Source organism: Chiloscyllium punctatum, chromosome 9, assembly GCF_047496795.1.
Source record: "Chiloscyllium punctatum isolate Juve2018m chromosome 9, sChiPun1.3, whole genome shotgun sequence".
NCBI lineage: Eukaryota > Metazoa > Chordata > Chondrichthyes > Orectolobiformes > Hemiscylliidae > Chiloscyllium > Chiloscyllium punctatum.
Window position 1 is genome coordinate 39,890,275 of NC_092747.1, and position 21,774 is coordinate 39,912,048.

The following is a 21,774-nucleotide window of genomic DNA, read 5'->3' on the forward strand; positions in this document are numbered from 1 at the left end:
TTTAGCTGCTCTCTTCTGATTTGAGCATCTTTAAATAATCTGCTTTTTATATTCCTGTTTAGTTTGTTCTATTCTTTTATTGTTTTATAAAACTTATAGTGGCCCTTTGTTGGTTTCTTAAAAATTCGCAGTCCTTTGACTTGCCACTTTCCTTTGTAACATCCAGAAACGATCTTGAAATAATTATTCAGAATAGAAATAATAGTCACGTGGAAAAATGTGAATTGAATTAGATGAGTGAGCATAGATTTGTTAAGGGGAAATCACATCTGGAGTTTTTTGAAGAGGTAACAGAGAGTTGTTGAGGAGAAGGCTGTTGGTGTGGTATACATGGACTTCCAAAAGACATTTGAAATGATGTTATGCAATAGATTTATGCGCTAAGTTATATGTCATGGAATAAAAAGGGACAGTATGAACTGAATTAAAAATTGGCTGTTGGATAGTACAATAAAGAATGGTTATTTTTCAGCCTGGAAGAAGGTCTTGTAGTAAAGTTCCTCAGAAATCAGTATTGGGACCTGGAATTTTCTTGATATATAAATATATAAATGATCTAATCTGTGCAGAGACAATGATCTAATCTGTGCAGGGACAATGGTCTAAATTGTACAGGGACAATTTGCAGTGTTCTAGCTAACACAAAACATGGGAGAATTGTGAACTGTGAAGAACTTCAGAAATATGTCGGCATGTTGGTGGAATGGCAGGATAGGTGTGAGATGAAGAGCAATGCAGAGAAATTTGAGTTGATGCACTTTGGTACTGAGAACACAGAGACACACTGTTTTTAAAAAAGGTTACTATTCTAAAGTGCATACAGGAGCAGAGCAACCCAAGTATATATGTACATAAGTAATAAATGGTGGTTGGACAGATAGAGTGAGATGATAATAAGCATACATGATTCTAGGCTTCATAAATGGGCACATAGAGTTCAAAAACAGGGAGGTTATGATGAATTTACAGAGGACACTGCTTAGATTTCATCTGAGTAGCCTCACTGGGCATCACACCATAGGAAGGATGGAAATGCATTGGAAACGGTACAGAAGAGATTTAGGTGAATGGTTGCAGAGATGAGACATTTTAATTTGAAAAAGGCTTGGAAAAATTGGGACTGTTTTCCATGGATAAAAGAGAAGGTTCGATACAAATTTTCAAAAATCATGAGCTGTCTGGACAGAGTGGAAAGGGAAAAATTGTTCCCACTCATAAATTGCCCCGTAGATTCCTTTTATATCTTTCCCCTCTCACCCTGGATTCCCCATGGAAAAGACATTGCCTATTTATCCTATCCATGCCCCTCATAATTTTGCAAACCTCTATAAGGTCACCCCTCAGCCTCCGATGCTCCAGGGAAAACAGTCCCAGCCTGTTCAGCCTCTCCCTGTAGCTCAGATCCTCCAACCCTGGCAACATCCTTGTAAATCTTTTCTGAACCCTTTCAAGTTTCACAACATCTTTCCGATAGGAAGGAGACCAGAATTGCACGCAATATTCCAACAGTGGCTGAACCAATGTCCTGTACAGCCGCAACATGACCTCCCAACTCCTGTACTCAAAACTCTGACCAATAAAGGAAAGCATACCAAATGACTTCTTCACTATCCTATCTACCTGCGACTCCACTTTCAAGGAACTATGAACCTGCACTCCAAGGTCTCTTTGTTCAGCAACCCGCCCTAGGACCTTACCATTAAGTGTATAAGTCCTGCTGTGATTTGCTTTCCCAAAATGCAGCACCTCGCACTTATCTGAATTAAACTCCATCTGCCACTTCTTAGCCCATTGGCCCATCTGGTCCAGATCCTGTTGTAACCTGAGGTAACCCTCTTTGCTGTCTTCTACACCTCCAATTTTGGTGTCATCCACAAACTTACTAATTGTATCTCATATGCTCGCATCCAAATCATTTATGTAAATGACAAAAGGTAGAGGACCCAGCACCGATCCTTGTGGCACTCCACTGGTCACAGGCCTCCAGTCTGAAAAACAACCCTCCCTCACTACCCTCTGTCTTCTACCTTTGAGCCAGTTGTGTATCCAAATGGCTAGTTCTCCCTGTATTCCATGAGATCTAACCTTGCTAACCAGTCTCCCATGGGGAACCTTGTCGAACGCCTTACTGAAGCTCTGGAATACTGTGTCCAATTCTGGTTGCTCTGTTATAGGAAGGATATTATAAAGCTGCAGAAGGTTCAGTAAAGATTTATCAAGATGTTGCTGGGAATGGAAGGTTTGAGTTATAGAGAAAGGCTGGATAGGCTGAGACTTTTATCACTGGAGCGTAGGAGGTTCAGGGGTGACCTTAAAGAGATTTTTAATGCCAAGAAGGTTATAGACAAGGTGATTAGCAGGTGTCTTTTTCATAAAGTGGAAGATTTCAAGACTAGGGGGCATATGTTTCAAATGAGAGGTGAAAGATTTAAAAAGGACGTGACAAGCAACATTTTTACACAGAGAGTGGTTTGTGTGTGGAATGAACTTCCAGAGGAAGTGGTAGATTTGGATACAGTTACACAGTTGAAAAGACATTTAGATAAGTACATGAATAAGAAAGGTTTGGAGAGATATGAGTCAAGTGCAGGCAGGTGAGACTACTTTAGTTTGAGATTATGGTTGGCATGGACTGATTGGGCCAAAGGGTCTGTATCCCTGCAGTCTGATTCTATACGGAGATTCTACAATAGTCTCCAGGGGTATGTAGGCTAGGTGCCTTACCCTTGGGAAATGCAGAGTTACAGGGTTGGAGGGTGGTGGGTCTGGCTGCAATGCTCTTTGGAGATTCGATGTGGTCTCACTGGCAGAGTGGCCTGCTTCTACACTGTCGGGTCTCTATGATGTCCCCAGTGAGTGAATAGCAAGCATACATGCAGGAAGAGTTGGCTGAGAGCGATTGAATGGACATGATATATGCAACAATGAGAGTTGTAGGCTGTGATCCTTGGTGGGATGTTTGTAGACACAGAGATGGATTGGGTGCTGCCCTTGTGAGGTATTAGAGAGAAGCTGGCAGCATTTACCCTTATGGATTACAATAGATCACTGACCTTTCTCCTGCATTACTGGGCATCCTACTTGACCCAGGCTACAGCCCTATCTCAGTTTGTTATCTAGGTTGGGCTGTCATTGTCTGGTGTTGTGGCATCCTTTGGCTGTCAACTGGAAAATGATGGCTCATCCACCTTGATCACCAGCAACTCAAAGTCCCTGTCCACAAAGCAGGAGCAAGCTTTTCTTTCTGCACCATAGTGGTCCAGCAGCACAATGTGAGGGGTACTTTCTGGTTTGCAGGGTCTGAAGTGGCATGATGCTAGGCTTTAAATAAAGAACTGTTAATGTGAATGACAGAAAGTCCTGACAGAGCCAAGCACTTCCATCACCACTGCCATATTCTTCCACTAGAGGGTGCTGTATAGCCTTGTTGTGTGACTGGTCTGGTGAAGTGGGAAGATTGTGTCAGCAAAGTTGCTCTGAGTTAAAGGGGACTGAACACCATGAATTTCACTCACAAAATACTTCAGCTGTAAATGGGACATCGGCACCCAGTCATTTTCTTTTCAGCTTGATTTGATGAAAGAGATATCATGTTTGACAAATTTATTAGCGTTTTTTGAAAATATAATGAGGAGGGGAGAGAGATAAAGGGAATCCAGTAGATGGAAAAATCAAAATATAGGAAACAGGAACAGGAGAAGGCCATTTAGCCATTTGAACCTGCTCTGTCATTCAATAGGATCATGTCTGATCAACCAACTCAGTATGCTGTTCCCATTTTCTCCCTATACCTGTTGATCCCCTTAAACCTAAGAATTATATCTAACTCCACCTTAAAAAAAATTCAGAGTTCTAGCCTCAACCACTTTTGGTGGCAGAAAATTCCACAGTTTCACCATTCTCTTGGTGAAGACATTTCTCCTCATCTCAGTCCTAACTAGCTCACACCATTTAGAAAATAGTTTATTTTCGAAAATAGTCTTCTGACCAAAGTGCATAACCTCACACTTTTCCACATAGTATTCCATCTGCACTTCCTTCTGCAGCCTCCCTGTCTCCTTAACACAAAATTTCCCTCCACCTATATTTGTATTATCTGCAAAGTTAGCAACAGGGCCTTCAGTTCCTTTGTCTACATTGTTAACATAGAGCATTGAATAGTGATTCCAACATTGACTCCTGTGGAACTCTATTAGTCACTGCTGTCATACTGAAAAAGATCCCCTTATCCCCACTCTTTGCTTTCTGCCAGTCAGCCAATCCTCTATCAATGCCAGTACCTTGCCTCTAACACCAAGGGGTCTGATTATTTAGCAGGCTCCTATGCGACTCCTTGTCAGAGGCCTTTTGGAAATCCAAATAGGTCACGTTCACTGGCTCTCCTTCCTCATTTCCTCCTCAAAGAATTCTAACAGATTTGTCAAACATGATCTCCCCTTGATGAAGTAGGCAAAAGTGAGGACTGCAGGTGCTGGAAATGAGAGTTTAGATTAGAGTGGTGCTGGAAAAGCACAGCAGGTCAGGCAGCATTCCCCCCCTCCCCTTGATGAAGCCTTGACTCCACCCTATTTAACCATGTATTTCCAAATATTCCACAATCTCATCTTTAATAATGGGCTCTAAAATCTTGACAAAGAGTGAGGTCAGGCTGACCAGTCTATAATATCCTATTTTCTGCCTCTCTCACTTCTTAAACAGGCATGTTACATTAGCTATTTTCCAGTCCTCTAGGACATTCCCTGACTCCAGTGATTCATGAAAGATCATCACATATGCTTCCACAATCTCCTCAGCTATCTCCTTCAGAACTCTGGGGTGTAGTCCATCTGGTTGAGATGATTTATCCACCTTCAGACCTTTCAGCTTCTCCAACGCCTTCTTCTGCATGGTAGCTACTAAACTCAACTTTGCCCCCTGACTCTTGACATTCTGGTATGTTACTGGGTATTCCATTTGCAGACTGATGCAAAGTACCTTTCAGTTCCTTTGCCAATTTTTGTTCCCCATTACCACATTTTAGCCTCAGTTTCCAATTGTCCAATGTCTCATCCTTGTCTCTCTCTTAACTTTATATATCTATAAAAAGAACTCTTGTAATCTTCTTTATTATTACTAGCTAGCCTACCCTCATATTTCATCTTTTCCCCCATCATTAGTTTTTTAGTTGTCCTCTGCTGGTAGTTAAAGGCAACAGACTCCTCTGGCTTCCCACTAATCTTCACCACATTGTATGCTTTCTCTTATACTTCTGTCCTGTCTTGAACTTCCCTTGTCATCCATGTTTGCCTCATCCTCTCCTTATAATGTTTCTTCTTCCCTTAGTATGTTTCTTTGGATGATTTTCTGCTGTGTCTCCTGAATTACCCCAAAAACTCCTGCCATTGCTGCTTCATTGTCTTCCCTTCTAGGTTCCCCTTCCAATCAACTCTGGCCAGCTCCTTCCTCATGTTTGTGTAGTTACCTTTTACTCAATTGTAGTACCATTACATCTGATTCCAGCTTCTCTCAGTCAAATTTCAAGTTGATTTCTATCAGATTATGGTTTCTACCTCCTAGGGGTTCTTTCACCTCAAGCTCCCTAATCAAGTCTGTATTATTGCACATCACCAAATCCAAAATTGCCCATTCCCTAGTGAGCTCTACCACAATCTACTCCAAAAATCCATCTCATAGACATTCCACAGATTCCCTTTCTTGGAACCTGCTACTAACCTGATTTTACCCTTCCACCTATATGTTGAAGGCTCCCATGATTATTGTAATAGCGCCTTTCTTACATGCCTTTTCTATCTCCTGATTTATTTTCTGTCACACATCCTGACTACTGCTAGAAAGTCTATACGTAACTTCGATTATGGACTTCTTTTGCCTTTTGCAGTTCCTCAACTCTACGCACACAGATTCTAGGCCTTCTGACCCAATATTGCTTCTTGCTATCAATTTCATTTCATTTTTTGCTAACAAGGCAACTTGCCTTCTCTGCTCATCCGCCTATCCTTGTGATAAGATGCGTATCTTGGACTTCAATGTTTTTAAAAATCTAAATTGTGAGCCTAAAAAGTAAGTAATGGCCACCTCTTTCCTTCTGCACTAAACTACCACACTGGGTCCAAAATCCCTAAACTATACACTCACTTGAGCTGTGTCCTCCAGATGTGACCTCTCCTTCCCGATTCTGTGTAGCTTACTCAACCATGATCTTATTGAATGGCAGAGCAGGTTCAGTGGACCATATGGTCTATTTGTGTTTGGCATGACTAATGTCAGGCTAATTGGCACATTTCCTTGTTTTTCCCATTCCTTCTTTTCTTAAATAGCGTTGTTGTATTCTTCATTCCCAATGATATTCCCCTGTCTCTGATTCTTAGTGGCTATACATATACTTCAGCTTTTCTGCTCCTATTTATATACTTGCAAAAAAACTCATAAATGTTTTGTTATAATCCTGGCTGGTTCACTCTCATTCTATTTATCTCTCTTTCAATCATTATTTTGGTGACCCTTTCACAGATTTCTCCCAATCCTCAAGATCACTATTATCCATGACTTACTCGGAAGATTATACATAGAATAATTGTTACAGAGAAAGGAGATAATTTTGCTCATTGTGTCTATGTTCACTCTCAGAATCATAAATTCACATGGTTCTATTTCCATGCCTACTCCCTATAGTCATGATGTAAAGGTGCCGGACTGGAGTGGACAAAGTTAAAAATCACACAACACCAGGTTATAGTCCAAAGGTTTATTTGGAAGTACAAGCTTTCAGAGTGCTGCTCCTTCATCAGGTAGCTAGTGGAGCAGAATCATAGGACACAGAATTTATAGCAAAGGATCATAGTGTCATACAACTGATGTGATGTATGAACAAACCTAGACTGCTGTTAAGATTTTTCATCTTTTAGAATGGGTTGCAGATTTCCATTCATTAATATGTAAATCTCAGAACTTCTTTCAAGTCACATTCCCGAGATAACTTAAGGTTTAATGAAAAAGGTGACATCTCAGCTCAGACAATGCATTAAAGATCTGAGGTTAGAGTCTGTCTGTATCCCGATCTTGAGTTAGACTGGTTCTCTTTCCAAAGTAGGAATTTATAAAATGTTGCATGGATTGACTGCCTACAGATTGTGTGCTTTTTGAACAAAATAGAATATATCTGCAAATACAATTCTGCAAATTCAGGAACGTGACTTGGAAGAAGATCTGGGATTTACATATTAATGAATCGAAACCTGCAATCCATTCTAAAAGTAGAAAGACTTAATCTGGATTTGTTCAGTATTTTGCATCAGTTGTATGACATCATAATTTTTTGTTGTAAATTCTGTGACAAAGGAGCAGTGTTCCGAAAGCTTGTACTTTCAAATAAACCTGTTGGATTTTAACCTGGTGTTGTGTGATTTTTAACTTTGTACTCCCTGCAGCACTGCCCACTCTTCCGTTCCAGATAATAACATAGTTCCCTTTTGAACGCGTCATTGAACCTGCCTCAACCACATTCTCAGGCAATGCCCTGCAGATCAAATTTCTTCTTATTTCTCCTATTGCTTCATTTTCCAATTATCTTCAATTTGTTCCCTCATTCTCAATTCTTACTTCAATGAAGACAGCTTTTTCTCAATCTTCACTCTCCACATATCTCATAGGTTTGAATATCATATTTAAATTTTCTCTTAAAAGTCTCTTCTCCAAGGAAAGCAGTGCTAACTCTCTAATCCATATATGTAATTGGAAATCCCCTGGAATCATTCTCATTAACCTCTTTTAAACACTAATGCCTTCTCCTCCTACCTAAAGGGTGGTGCTCTGAACTGGACTCAAAACCCAAATTGAAGCTAAATCAGTGTTTTGTACAAGTTTAACATAACTTCCTCATTTTTGTAGCCTATACTTCTATTAATAAAGCATACAAGCCTAATCTCCAGCTGTCTTCATCATTGTCTGAGCCAAGATCTAATTGTGCTATCTACTACTGTCCTTATTGTTTATTATCAGGATTATGTCTCCTGCTTTTCTGTTATGTCATTTTGAAGTGTTGTCCCACATGGAACATTTTTTCCCAACCTTGGTAACCTTGGAAACTTTGTTATTGGAGATTATATCAAGTCCTTTTATTTTTATTACTGCCACAAGTTCATTTTTCTTGCTACAAATGTTTCATGCATTCCAAAAAAGAACTTTTTTTTATACTGCTATTCTTATTGTGTATGTTATCTTTGTTTACGAGTAATGTTAACTCTCTGCTCTTTCCTCTCTCACTCTGCAGGTCTTTATCCAAATTGATATACTGTGGTAATGACTCTTCTTTTTAGATTTCAAATTCTTCTTTCACCTGAACCTTCATCTCCCCTCCCTCTTCCTTTAGTTTAAAACCCTATTCTCAGCCTGAGATATATGATTTGACAGGAAGCAGCCCCAGTCTGGTTTAAGTAGAGCCTATCTACTTAAAATAGCTCCCTCTTTTCTAATACTAGTGCTAGTGTCCCATTAATTCAAACCACATCTTCCCAAACCATTCCTGGTGTCATTCAATTCATTTTTAAGTTTACTTGATTCTATGCCAATTGATACATGGCTCAAGTAACAATCTAACGTAATCACTTTTGAAGTTCTGCATTTCAATTTAGATCCTAATTCCCAAAACATCATTTCAGTTCACCGGTTGTCAGCTCCTACATGGATCACAACAACTGGATTCTCCCCGTTTTACTATAAATGTCTCTTCATCTGTGAAGAGATATCCTTATCCTTTGAACTCATACAGGCAAGGCAATCTTCAGAAATCCCAACTCCAGCAGCATAAAGCAACATCTGTTCCCCACCTCTACTGCATTCTTTATCACTCTTCCTGACTGATTGGACCTCTCCTTCTTTGAATCAGACAAACTTTATAACATGATTCAAAAGACATGTTTTTGCTAATGGGTAGATGAAAAGTAGTTTTTAAAAAACCTTGCTGTTCAATACATTGGTGGATGAATTTTACAGGGCAAAAAATGCTACAAAATAATTCCACAATTTGCCATTTTCTTAGTCTTACATATGTAAAAACTGATAGTTTGATAGTTTGATAGTTTGATGCAGTTAACAATATGTTTTGTATTTACAGGTCTTCAGAAATACCACACATAAATCATAATAAATCAATCGAAAGCTTTGGAGTGACAAGAATTAGGAAAAAGATTTCCATAAAGCAGTGTATTCATAATCACATATCTTGCTGTGCAAGCAATATTCATGGAACAGAGTGTTCAAGTCTTTACACTCAAGGTAATTAACTCAATAGTCAATGTAAATAACATAATAAAAAGTGATTTAACATAATAGTTTCATATAGGAATTCAGATAATGTATGGAACTGTAGTAAACTAACTGCTTCGTGTTTCATGGGATTTTTTTCATAATTTGTGTACTCTAAACGCTATCCCTCAAAAATCTCAGCTGAGAGCCTGATTTCTGCCAGGAATGAGCCTTGATGTTGGAATGGAATCCATGCAGTTATGCTGGAATTTCATCCCACGTACTCTGGTCTTTGACATTCATGCAAAGATGAGGGGAGGGGAACATAAGCAAATAGAGTCATAGAGATGTACAGCATGGAAATAGACCCTTCAATCCAACTTGTTTATGTTGATCAGATCTCTCAAACTAATCTAGTGCTAATAGCCGGCACTTGGCCCATATCCCTCTAAATCCTTGCTATTCATAGACCCATCCATCTTCTGCCCCAACTTCCGCATCAAGGTGCTTGTCAGGGTGAGTTCCTGTGATACCAAGAAAATTCAATCCTTTACACTATGAAATACTTCAGGAGATTTAGTGGCAACTAAAAATCATTTTGAAGCCTTTCGAAGGACCCAAAATCCTATTAAGGCTGAAGTAATCACTCTTGGAGAGGCTCAGTTAGATATTCCGGAGATACAATGTCTCCTTTTGTGGTTGAAGACTCAAACCATTAATTGGCCTTCCCAGGAAAAATCACAGGTGGGTGATTGCAGATGTCTGACTCAATTTTAACCTGATAACAGGGTTTACAGCCCACAGGAAAAATCTTGCCTATGGTTTCACTCCAAATAGTACTCAGAGGAACTCTTCTTGCTCAAATCCATCATGCTCAAAATACAGCCAAGCAAACTAATACTTTAAAATAAAACTCTTCTACAAATCTTCTACCAAACTTTGAAAACTCTTTTCTCTTTATATGTGTTTGGTAACAGTAAAATCTTGTACTCAGAAACATCTAGGAACATGGCACAAAACAAAAGAAGTATTCAAACTGGTACACAATATGTCTCATGGTAATACTGAAAAGATCATTAGATTCCTTAAAGCTATCCATTCAAAACAAACCTTTTTTTGTAGAAAAAAATGATGTATATACTTAGGCAAATATGTGCTAGAGTTACCTATCAGTAGGAACTGGACCAATAATACTTTCACAATATTTGGGAGTTAGCATACTCTCAGGGAGTGCACTCAACTCACCATCCCAATGTATGTCAGGCAGCTCAGGGATAACTCTGCAACATTTTATTTTCCATTGCAAATTTGTTTTTTAGTGCGTCCAGCAGCAAACTGCACTGGATGTACCCAAATTAAACATTTCGCATTGGGCTTGCCCTTCATGCAAAGATGTTAGTACTTTGGCTTGATCCATCATCTAAAGGTCAGGACTTATGTTACTAATTGGGGAGGTCAATACATTCAGATTTTTGATTTTGTCAGGCATTTGCATTGAAAATATGTGAACTTTTCATTTTTTTAAAAATAACAAATAAGATCAGTTAAGAAGGAAAACATTAGTCACTATAACAATGATTATAACTAATCATGGAAATTGCAAATCATTGTAGACAGTGTATAATACAGCAAGGATTTAAAAGTATATGGCTACAGAGCAGACTGACTGCGATCCCTCTCACCCCCAAGGGTTAATTTTCAGTGACTTTGGATTAGTTCATTTCAAATACAAGGATTCCTGCAATGCCTTCATTTTACGCTTTGTTCATTTAAACACATCATAACATTTGTAACAGATAAGGAGATCTTTATCCTCAAAATTAGTGACCATTTTCTAAAGATAATTCAGTTTAATGCATGACCTAACACCTTTACATGACCTTCATAATAATTTTGTTTTAAATAATTAGCCTACTGTTCAGCTGGTAATTACTTTAAAGTTTAAAAAGAACACCTGTTATTAATACACTGTAGTTCTTGTTCAACTTGTGTATATCCTTTCCTTGTAATACCTACTACTTTCCCACCACTTCCTTCTTAGAGACCACAATCACTTCCTTCTATTAAATGACTTCTTCTGTTTTGCTAATTCTGCCACCACTTCTCTTTGCTGAGGCAGACTCCACTTCCCTCACTAAAGACACTGTTGCTTCCCTTCTTGAGATAACCCCTTTATGAGAGTTCAAAAATGTTTTTCCTCAGAAGTACAACTACTCTGATTAGCAACAGTAGAATCAATGCCTACAATTTCATACTGCTAAAACTATAATTATCAGTTTAAAATGTAGTAACAACACAAACACTGATCTTCTTAACACCCACGACCCGGCACAAAAGACACTTGAAAGGTTGTGATTTAATCCAAATATTTCTGTTTGAAAATTGAGAAAAAATCATTGTCTTGGCTGAAAGTGCAATTAATTCATGCAAATGGCCTTGAATATTGTTTAGTCTATTGCAATTAAACATGTCATTTTATAATATTTTGTCCTCTTTATTATAGATCTTGATAGATCAAACACAGAAAGCTCAGTTTTGAATGTTTTTCTGAAAGTTGGTGATCCATTTCTGGTGCGATGTATTGCTTCATATGAAACATACAAATTCAGAATAGGTTGGATTACTAACACAAATGCAGGAAATACAACAGAGGTATGGCTCTGATTTGAGATTGTTTATTATCAAAGGGGATAAAGTATTTATTTTTAAAAATCAGCATTGTTCTTGCTGTTCCAATAATGAAACAGGTCCTGGACGTTGAAGAATCATTTGTATCAAGCAGGCACACAAGGATCAGATTCCTGTTTATTACTTCAGTACAACTGGAAAATAGCGGATTATATACATGTACTTCTACAAAACATTCAAATAAAACAGTGAAATTAACAGTCTTTGGTAAGTTTCAGCTTCACAATTGAACATTCAATTCAATGGCATATAGAATTAATTTTTCCAATCTGCTTGAAGCTAATATAAAATGAAATACATAACTTATTAATCTTCCTAATAGAACAATATATCCAAGTTTTGTGATGATTGTATTTTCAATTCTTGCCTTCTATTAGCACAGTACATTTAGTATTATTCAGAATTTGAAATAAAGACATTAAATCTAATTTGAAATTCCTTTGCATGCATTAGCCATACTTCCATACAGCATTTAAACACAGTGAATTCAATTAATACGTAAGACTAAATTCCAATGTATGCTACACAAATTTTGATGGAAATTGAGTTCACTGTTTCAGGTGTACATTACAAAAGCTTATAATCAAATTTGTAGCCCCACTTCCATGGTTAAACTCTTACAATTCTTATTTAGCCTACATTGAAGTCCTAACATAAGTAGAGTTTTCCTTTGCATATTTTGCTTCTTGCCCTGAAAGTTCTTGAGTACTGAACTATATTTCTACTGGGCAACCTTTATACCATATCTGGATGGCTATACATTTTGTATAGCTGATATGGTTGGCTGAATTTTCATTCCAGAACCTAAATTACGCAGCTAGGAGGAAATGTAACTTAGGAACATGCATATGCTGGTACTAGGACCCAGACGTGATATTCAAGAAGGAGGGCACTCCAGCACCGAAAGATATCTCCTCTCCAGAGGTAAGAGTTACAGATAAAGATAGGAGAATGAGAATGTGTCTTGTCATGAGAAAATTAAGCTGGCCAAAGCTGTCAGCCCATTAATGCGAAGAGGGTGCTTTTGAATAGCATCTGTAGCTGCATCTGTGACCTGAGTCAGTTTTGTCCTCCAGTTTGCTGCTATAAAGCCATTTTCAAACATCAACTGGGATAAAACAATGGATCTGACTGGCTACCTGCACTGTAAGGCAGAATCTATTGGATAAGAATCAAGAATTTTGACAAGTCAAATCCTCCTTTAATTACCATCTTATATATTTCAAGTATTTGCTTATGTAATATTTGTTACTAATCTTAAAAAGGAAGGGATGAATTAAATTTAATGCAGGTTTTTAAAGCAATGTCTGTTATGATAAAACATTACAGCAGATTGGTATTCATTATTTTTACAGAGAAAGGATTTATAAATTCATCAATAACAAACAATGTTCATACAATTGGTGAAGCCGAGAACTTTTGTTTTGAAGTTAGATTGAAGGCATACCCACTTGTAAGGTGCCAGTGGTATTTCTCCCACAAAGCATTCCCCAGCTTGCTTAAGAAGATATCTGGAAACAGGTAAATGCTTTTTGATCGATTTTGCTGGACAGTTTGCTAAACTATATTATTTATATTAAAAAATTATGTGGTGTTCGTGACAACATTGTAAGTTCTGGGTCACAATTTTAAACTCAAAGCTGAATAGTAATTTATTAGGTGAAGTTAATTGGTTTAAGGAACCCTTGATCAATTTCTAATTGGCTCTTAAAGGAGAAGGGCATTGCCAATGTCTCCTCCCATTATCTCCTGACTGGTTCCTTACTTCTCAATTATTCACAGGCCCTTTTTAAAAATTTGTTTACACTGCTGGTTAGGTCAGCATTTCTTGCCCACTGTACTCCCTTCTAAAACAAATTGAAACAACCCCAGTACAAAGGCACAGCTGTAGTCAAGCATTCTTTATAAGGCCTAACAAGCTGAGAGGATACCATCTCTGCCTCATTCAATTGTGGAATGGATATTAAATAGAAATAAGCTGGACACATCCCCTCATCTTGTAGCTGTAATTAAGATATTAAGGTATTGTCTTCACATTGTTCTGAATCCCATAGTGCATTTCTTTGTTAAGTGAAACTCAGCAGAGTGACACGGTAGTCAAATACTAAAATCTACATTGGATACAGACAGGCAGATTATAGAGTCAGAGTCGTACAGTGCAGAAACAGACCCTTTCGCCTACTATGTTTTTGCTGGCCAAAGACCAAATTACATTGATCCCATTTACCTGCACTTGATCCATTGCCTACTATGCCTTGGCATTTTGAGTGTTCATCCAGATGCTTGTTAAATGTTGCAAGTGTACCTGCCTCTACCACCCTCTCAGGCAGCACATTGCATATTTCTACCACCCTCTGGGTGAAAAACATTTTTCTCAGATCACCTCTAAGCCACCTATTCCCCACCTTAAACTTATGCCCTCTGATCTTTGATATGCCTGCCAGAGGGAAAAGATTCTCATGATCTACTCTGTCTATGTCTGTCATAATTTTGTATACTTCAATCTGATCACCCCATAGCATCCTCTGTTCCAAGGGAAACAAACCCAGCCTATCCAATTTCTTCATATCTGAAAACTTTTCATCTCAGGCAACATCCTGCTGAATCTCCTCTGCACTTTCGCCAGTGAAATCATGACCTTCCAATAGCGTGGCAGCCGGAACTGCATACAGTATTCCATCTGTGGCCCAACCAATGTTTTATAAAGTTGTAACGTGACTTCCTCACTCCTGTATTTTACACCCTGGTTAATGAAGGAAAACATTCCATATGTCTTCTTCACTACCCTGTCTACTTGTGCTGACACCTTTAGGGTTTTATAGACTTGTACACCAAGGTCCCTTTGTTCCTCAGTACACCTTAGGGAACTACCATTCATTGTGTAAATTCTTCCCTCACTGGACCTCCCAAGATGCATTACCTCAAAAGGTTTATCAGGATTAGATTCCGTCAGCCATTGCTGTGCCCAATTTACGAGCTGATCCATATCTAACTGCAGCCTGAGACCATCCTCTTCACTATCAACAACATTATCAATTTTGTTATTGGCAAATTTGCTAATTATACCTCCATTCTCATCCAAGTCATTAATGCACATACAACCAATTCCTGTGGCACACTTCTGTTCACAGGCTTCCAACCACAAAAACATTCCCCCACCATCACCTTTTACCTCCTATTTGCAAGCCAATTTTGGACCCAGTTTGCTAACCTGCCTTGGATCCCATGGGCTCTTACCTTTTGGACCAGCCTTCCATGTGGGACCTTGTCAAAGGCCTTACAGAAGTCCATGTAAACCATATCAACTGCACTACCCTCATCAATATATTTAGTCAGCTTTTCAAAAAACTCAAGATTCGCCAGACAGGATCTTCCTTTACCAACTCCATGCTGACTATCCCTAATAAAATCCCTGCCTTTTCAAGTATTGATTAATCCTGTACCTCAGAAGTTTTTCCAATAACTTCCCTAACACTGATGCCAGACTAACTGGTCTGTAATTACCTGGCCTATCCCTGCTTCCTTTTTTTGATCAAAGGAATCACATTAGCTATCCTCCAATTTTCTGCCACTTCACCTGTGGCTGACAAAGTTTTAAACATATTTGCCAGGGTCTCAACAATTTCCTCTCTTGCCTCCCATAACAGCCTGGAATATATATCATCATGCCCTGGGGATTTATGCACCTTTATCCACATTAAAACATCTAATATCTCCTCCTTCTTAATCTTAAAATGTTCTAGAACCTCACTATTCCAACTGAAATCTTCAGCTACCATGTCTGTCTCCTCTCTGAATACAGATGAGAAGTATTCACTTGAGACCTCACCCACGTCCTCAGTTTCCACTGCCCCTCTAGTCTGTAATACGGCCCACACTTTCTTTGTAATCCTGTTACTCTTAACACCCGTATGAAAGCCTTGGAATTTTCCCGGATCCTATCTCCAAAGAAATTTTGTGGTCCCTCTTTACTTTTGTGCAATCCTCTACACTCAATACTTTTGAAGGGATGCCCATGTTTTAATACACTGTACCTGACATATGCTTTTTTGCTTTGTCTTTATCAAACTCACAATATCGTTTGACATCCAATGTTCCCTGGACTTGCTGCCCTTGTCCTTCTGTGTTAGACAATCAAAATAAAATGCAGCATGCGCACACAAATGCACACACCCTCCAATTAAAATGAAATATAATCTAATCCAATGAAAGCATGTAATTGTTTTGAAGTTTATCACTTTAAATACCAACTGTCCAGTTCCTGAGGTTACCTTGAACCAGCAGCTCACTTCAAATAGAAGAACATAAGAGATAGGAGCGGGAATTGTCTCTGAATATAATATTTCATGTTTTGAAAAAGACATTCAACTGATAGCAGATATTTGCAACAAAAACAGAAGCTTAGCATCGGTGAAGAAAAATCAAGAGTTAATATCTCGGGTCCACTGACCTTTCCTCAGAACTGGTGGTAGCGAGGAAAATGTCAGATTATAGGCCTAGCTGCCATTTTCTTAGCTACCATCAGTACTGAGGAAGGGACACTGGACCAAAACGTTAACTCTGATTTTTTTCTTCACATGTGCTGCCAGACCTCCGGAGCTTTCAAAGCAACTTCTGTTTTTATTACTGATTTATAGCATCTTCAGTTCTTTCAATATCAGATATTTGTTTTCATTATATTTTTTGTTGCCGATGTTTAGATTTATTCATTGAATGAGTTGTTAAAGATAACAGTAGTATCAAGAATTGTCAACTGAATATTTGAATCTGAATTTGAACTATATATAGTCATCTGTATCTAAAATTTGTTGGCAATCATTTATAGCACTGGCAAAATTTTACTGAAATTCCTGATTAAAAAATCTAGCAATCATGTCTCAAAGCCATTTCATATTATCTAAAAAATTTCATTGTTTATGGCCATAAAAAGATTTAGGTATTTTAAATGGTATTTCCCCAAGTTTTAGATTAGATTAGATTACTTACAGTGTGGAAACAGGCCCTTCGGCCCAACAAGTCCACACCGCCCCGCCGAAGCGTAACCCACCCATACCCCTACATCTACATTTACCCCTTACCTAACACTATGGGCAATTTAGCATGGCCAATTCACCTGACCTGCACATCTTTGGACTGTGGGAGGAAACCGGAGCACCCGGAGGAAACCCACGCAGACACGGGGAGAACGTGCAAACTCCACACAGTCAGTCGCCTGAGGCGGGAATTGAACCCGGGTCTCAGGCGCTGTGAGGCAGCAGTGCTAACCACTGTGCCACCGTGCCGCCCCAAGTTGTACACATTTACATTATTTGTTATACTAATTTATTTTGTTGTGCCATACCCACTGGTGTACAAAGTGCTGTTAACTTTATTCCACAAAGGCAGTACATAGTTTAAAAATAACTCATACATATTTCCTTCAGGAAAGATATCCTTGTTGGCATTTTAAAAGTTCTAGGTACTTAAAAAGGAAAATGTTTTGTTTGTTAGTGTAACATGTTAGGCAGGGATATTAGAAGTTTGGATCCGAGATATGTATGAAGAGTTAAATCAGGTGTACCCTAGAACTCTGTGGGAAGCTAGAGAAGTGATTGCTAGGCCTCCTACTGAGATATTTGTATCATCGATAGTCACAGGTGAGGTGTTGGAAGACTGGAGGTTGGCTAACGTGGTGCCACTCTTTAAGAAGGGTAGTAAGGACAAGCCAGGGAACTATAGACCAGTGAGTCTGACGTCGGTGGTGAGCAAGTTGTTGGAGGGAATCCTGTGGGACAGGATGTACAAGTATTTGGAAAGGCAAGGACTGATTAGGGATAGTCAACATGGCTTTGTGCATGTGAAATCATGTCTCACAAACTTGATTAAGTTTTTTGAAGAAGTAGCAAAGAGGATTGATGAGAGCAGAGTGGTAGATGTGATCTATATGGACTTCAGTAAGGTGTTTGACAAGGTTCCCCATCGGAGACTGATTAGCAAGGTTAGATCTCATGGAATACAGGGAGAACTAGCCATTTGGATACAGAATTGGCTCAAAGGTAGAAGACAGAGGGTGGTGGTAGAGGGTTGTTTTTCAGACTGGAGGCCTGTGACCAGTGGAGTGCCACAAGGATCGTTGCTGGGTCCTCTACTTTTCGTCAGTTATATAAATGATTTGGATGCGAGCTTAAGAGGTATAGTTAGTAAGTTTGCAGATGACACCAAAATTGGAGGTGCAGTGGATAGCGAAGAAGGTTACCTCAGATTACAACAGGATTTTGATCAGATGGGCCAATGGGCCGAGAAGTGGCAGATGGAGTTTAATTCAGATAAATGTGAGATGCTGCATTTTGGGAAAGTAAATCTTAGCAGGACTTATACACTTAATGGTAAAGTCCTAGGGAGGATTGCTGAACAAAGAGACCTTGGAGTGCAGGTTCATAGCTCCTTGAAAGTGGAGTTGCATGCAGATAGGATAGTGAAGAAGGCGTTTGGTATGCTTTCTTTTATTGGTCAGAGTATTGAGTACAGGAGTTGGGAGGTTATGTTGCAGCTGTACAAGACATTGGTTAGGCCACTGTTGGAATATTGCGTGCAATTCTGGCTTCCTTCCTCTTGGAAAGATGTTGTGAAACTTGAAAAGGTTCAGAAAGATTTACAAGGATGTTGCCAGCATTGGAGGATTTGAGCTATAGGGAGAGGCTGAACAGGCTGTGGCTGTTTTCTCTGGAGCATCAGAGGCTGAGGGATGACCTTATAGAGGTTTACAAAATTATGAGGGGCATGGATAGGGTAAATAGACAAAGTCTTTTCCCTGGGATTGGGGAGTCCAGAACTAGAGGGCATAAGTTTAGGGTGAGAGGAGAATGATATAAAAGGGACCTAAGGGGCAACTTTTCACACAAAGGGTGGTATGTGTATGGAATGAGCTGCCTGAGGAAGTGGTGGAGGCTAGTACAATTGTAACATTTAAAAGGCATTTGGATGAGTATATGTTAAGGAAGAGTATGGAGGGATATGGGCCAGGTGCTGGCAAGTGGGACTAGATTGGGTTGGGATATCTGGTCAGCATGGAAGGGTTGGACCAAAGGGTCTGTTTCCATGCTGTACATCTCTATGACTCTATGACTCTATTAAGGTACAGCACTACCAAACAGGAACCGGCTTAAGGGATTGATTGGCCCACCATCTTTCAAGTTTCCTATGATAACACTTGATTTCTGTTGAGGTGCAAAATGTTCTTTTTATTTTTAAGATACATAATGAAATAACTCTGCCATCAATTTTGGCATAGTTACACACTTACTCCCAAAGCAAAATTGTGTAAATGTAAATACATACATGCAGTTCACATTCACACCCATTCACTGGAGATAGCTAATATTTATCTTGAGACAGATAACACAGTTTAAACTATAATTATGGTGCTGAAATGTTCACCTAAATAATCTCAACTATTATCTTTACTAAACATTATATTTACCACTTAACATGCATAAAATATAAAGCTACTTTAACCCCAAATATCCAATGGAAACAAGGCACGTCAGGAATTAAATACCCACCTCATTACTCCTTCCTGAATCTTTTTGATTTCAGTGTTAAAAGATGCTTCCTGACAGACACAGAAAGCTGCTTATCCAATGCCAAATTCATATACCCTAATTTAAATCCAAAACTTGACTCTGATATTAACTTTTATCTGCGTGACAAAGGCAATATGGGTTTCTTGGCAGATAAACTTCCTGTTTTAGGATCAGAGAAACATTTTCAAGCCCCACAAAATAATTATATCTCAGATTACAAGATATAAATTGTAATTTTGTAATATTAGATTTCCCCCTCAGATTTCTATCCTGAAAAGTCATCTGCTACATTTGGAACACTTAGGAGCAGGCAGTGTCCATTTATACCTTCAAGCTTGCTCTGCCATTCAATAAAATCATCTCTGATCTGATTGTGATTTCAATTCCTCTTGCCTGTCATCACTCTTGACTCCCGTGTGGATCAAGCATGTGTTTTAACTCTGCCATGAACAAAGTTTGGTGACCCAGCTTCCACTGTATTCTAGAGAAGAAAATTTCACAGACCAACGACCCTCTGAGAGAAAAGAAATTCTTCACCTCAGTCTTAAAATGGACACTTCTTATTCATAAATTGTGCCTCCTACTTCTCATCACCCTGTAAGAAAAAACATCCTCCTGATGTCCACCCTATCTAGTCACCTCTTACAACAATCATAACCTCTCATACTTTTGAACCCCAATGGATACATGCCCAAAATGTTCAGTCTTTCTGCATAGGATAAGCCCCTTATCCCAGGAATGAGGTAAGTGAACTTTCTCTGAACTACTCACCTGAATGCTCTTGTTAGATTGATATTCTGGAGACCAGCAGCTGCCGGCAGGGGGAAATGGAACTGTGCATGTTGATGAGATCTATTGTATAAATACACCACAATCTCATAATTAATGCAGGAAGATGAGCTACTAAGCAACTTACTAGCTGTTAATAATATCCCAAAGCTCTCTGAAGTTAATTATTGCTATTGTTAACCTCTATTATCTATTAGCATAAAGAGGAATGCGCAAAAACATCAAAAGGAAGTGACTAATTTAAAAGTGCATCCTTCAATAAATTAGCATCAGATGCATTGTCATGATGAAGAACAGCAGATATACTGAACTAAGGTATTCCAGAATACAGGCTCTTGTCACTTTTTCCAAATTACACCATCAGAGTATAGCATAGTGTGGAGATCATACGCTTCATAAGAGGGAGTGGATCACCCCAACCCATTGCCTCTAGCTACCTAGAGGCATTAACAGAAACCTGACAGCAATATCAGTTAGTTATCTTCTCATGGTGTACAACATATGTTGTCTTAGGACAAAGGCATAGAAGATAATAATGGATGAAACTTCGGGATGTTTTTAGGACTAGTATGAGAGATGCAAAAGAAAGCATACTCCTAAAATGTTTCTTATAAGATCAACGAAGCTCACACCAATTTCCATTTACAAAATACATGCAGTGCACTAATAAATTTATCATTTGTTTTCATGTAGATTTTTTCTGCTACTTATGCTTTTTGCTTATTGCATGATACCTAATTCTCATTCTTTTTACTGCTTCTTAGTTATTCTGCATCATTTTGTGATCATGGTCATAAACCAGGAATCTATGAATTCTTTGCAGAAAATGAGGAGGCAGAATTTCAGACATTTTTTACTTTATATATAAAAAGTAAGTAATAATTACTGAGTTTAGTACATTTATTTTGATATTAAAGTTCAAGGTATTTAATTTAAATAAATTTATTTTCTAATTTGAGGAGAAAGACGTTACAGGTAATTATTGTACCTTCTTAAAGGTGATGCAACATAGAATTAGAATGCCAAAGGCCTAAAGGAAAATTAATTCTTGAACACAGAAGATGGAATTTGACCCAACAAAACTCTTATCACTTTCCTTAGCATAGAACTTTCACTCAAAGTTTATACCTAAGAAATTGCCAGGTCTTTGGTAATTGACAATGTTGAGGCATTGAATTTTTTTATGACTTTGTTCTCTCCTTTCAAATGTGTTGACCTTTTCTGAACTATTGTTCTCTTGTCAATCCATCTATAATGAGCTATAATCTAGAAAGAACTGACATTTCTCTCTGTTCACTGCTTTTATGCATGCCGCTATCGGTCTTCTTTCCATCCAATTTCTGAGGTTGACCACATATATAGTCCTTTTCCAACTTGGCCTGTTCTTTCCTGACATTTCACCTATTTTCACCGGCCCAAGACTTTCATCCTATCTTTTCTAGTGATTGTATTTTCTCAATTTCGGCTTCCTCACCAGCTCAAAATCCATGAG

At 38.5% G+C, this 21,774-nt stretch overlaps 1 protein-coding gene across 1 annotated transcript in view; it reads left to right on the forward strand.

Moving 5' to 3' along the window:
• The window catches only part of flt3 (fms related receptor tyrosine kinase 3), a 154,136-nt gene that overhangs the window by 85,808 nt on the left and 46,554 nt on the right, over positions 1-21,774 (forward strand). The window contains exons 9-13 of the mRNA XM_072577294.1: positions 9,113-9,273; positions 11,747-11,895; positions 11,991-12,138; positions 13,287-13,452; positions 21,047-21,153. Of these exons, the coding sequence (XP_072433395.1) occupies positions 9,113-9,273; positions 11,747-11,895; positions 11,991-12,138; positions 13,287-13,452; positions 21,047-21,153 (731 nt within the window). The remainder of the gene's footprint in view (positions 1-9,112; positions 9,274-11,746; positions 11,896-11,990; positions 12,139-13,286; positions 13,453-21,046; positions 21,154-21,774) is intronic.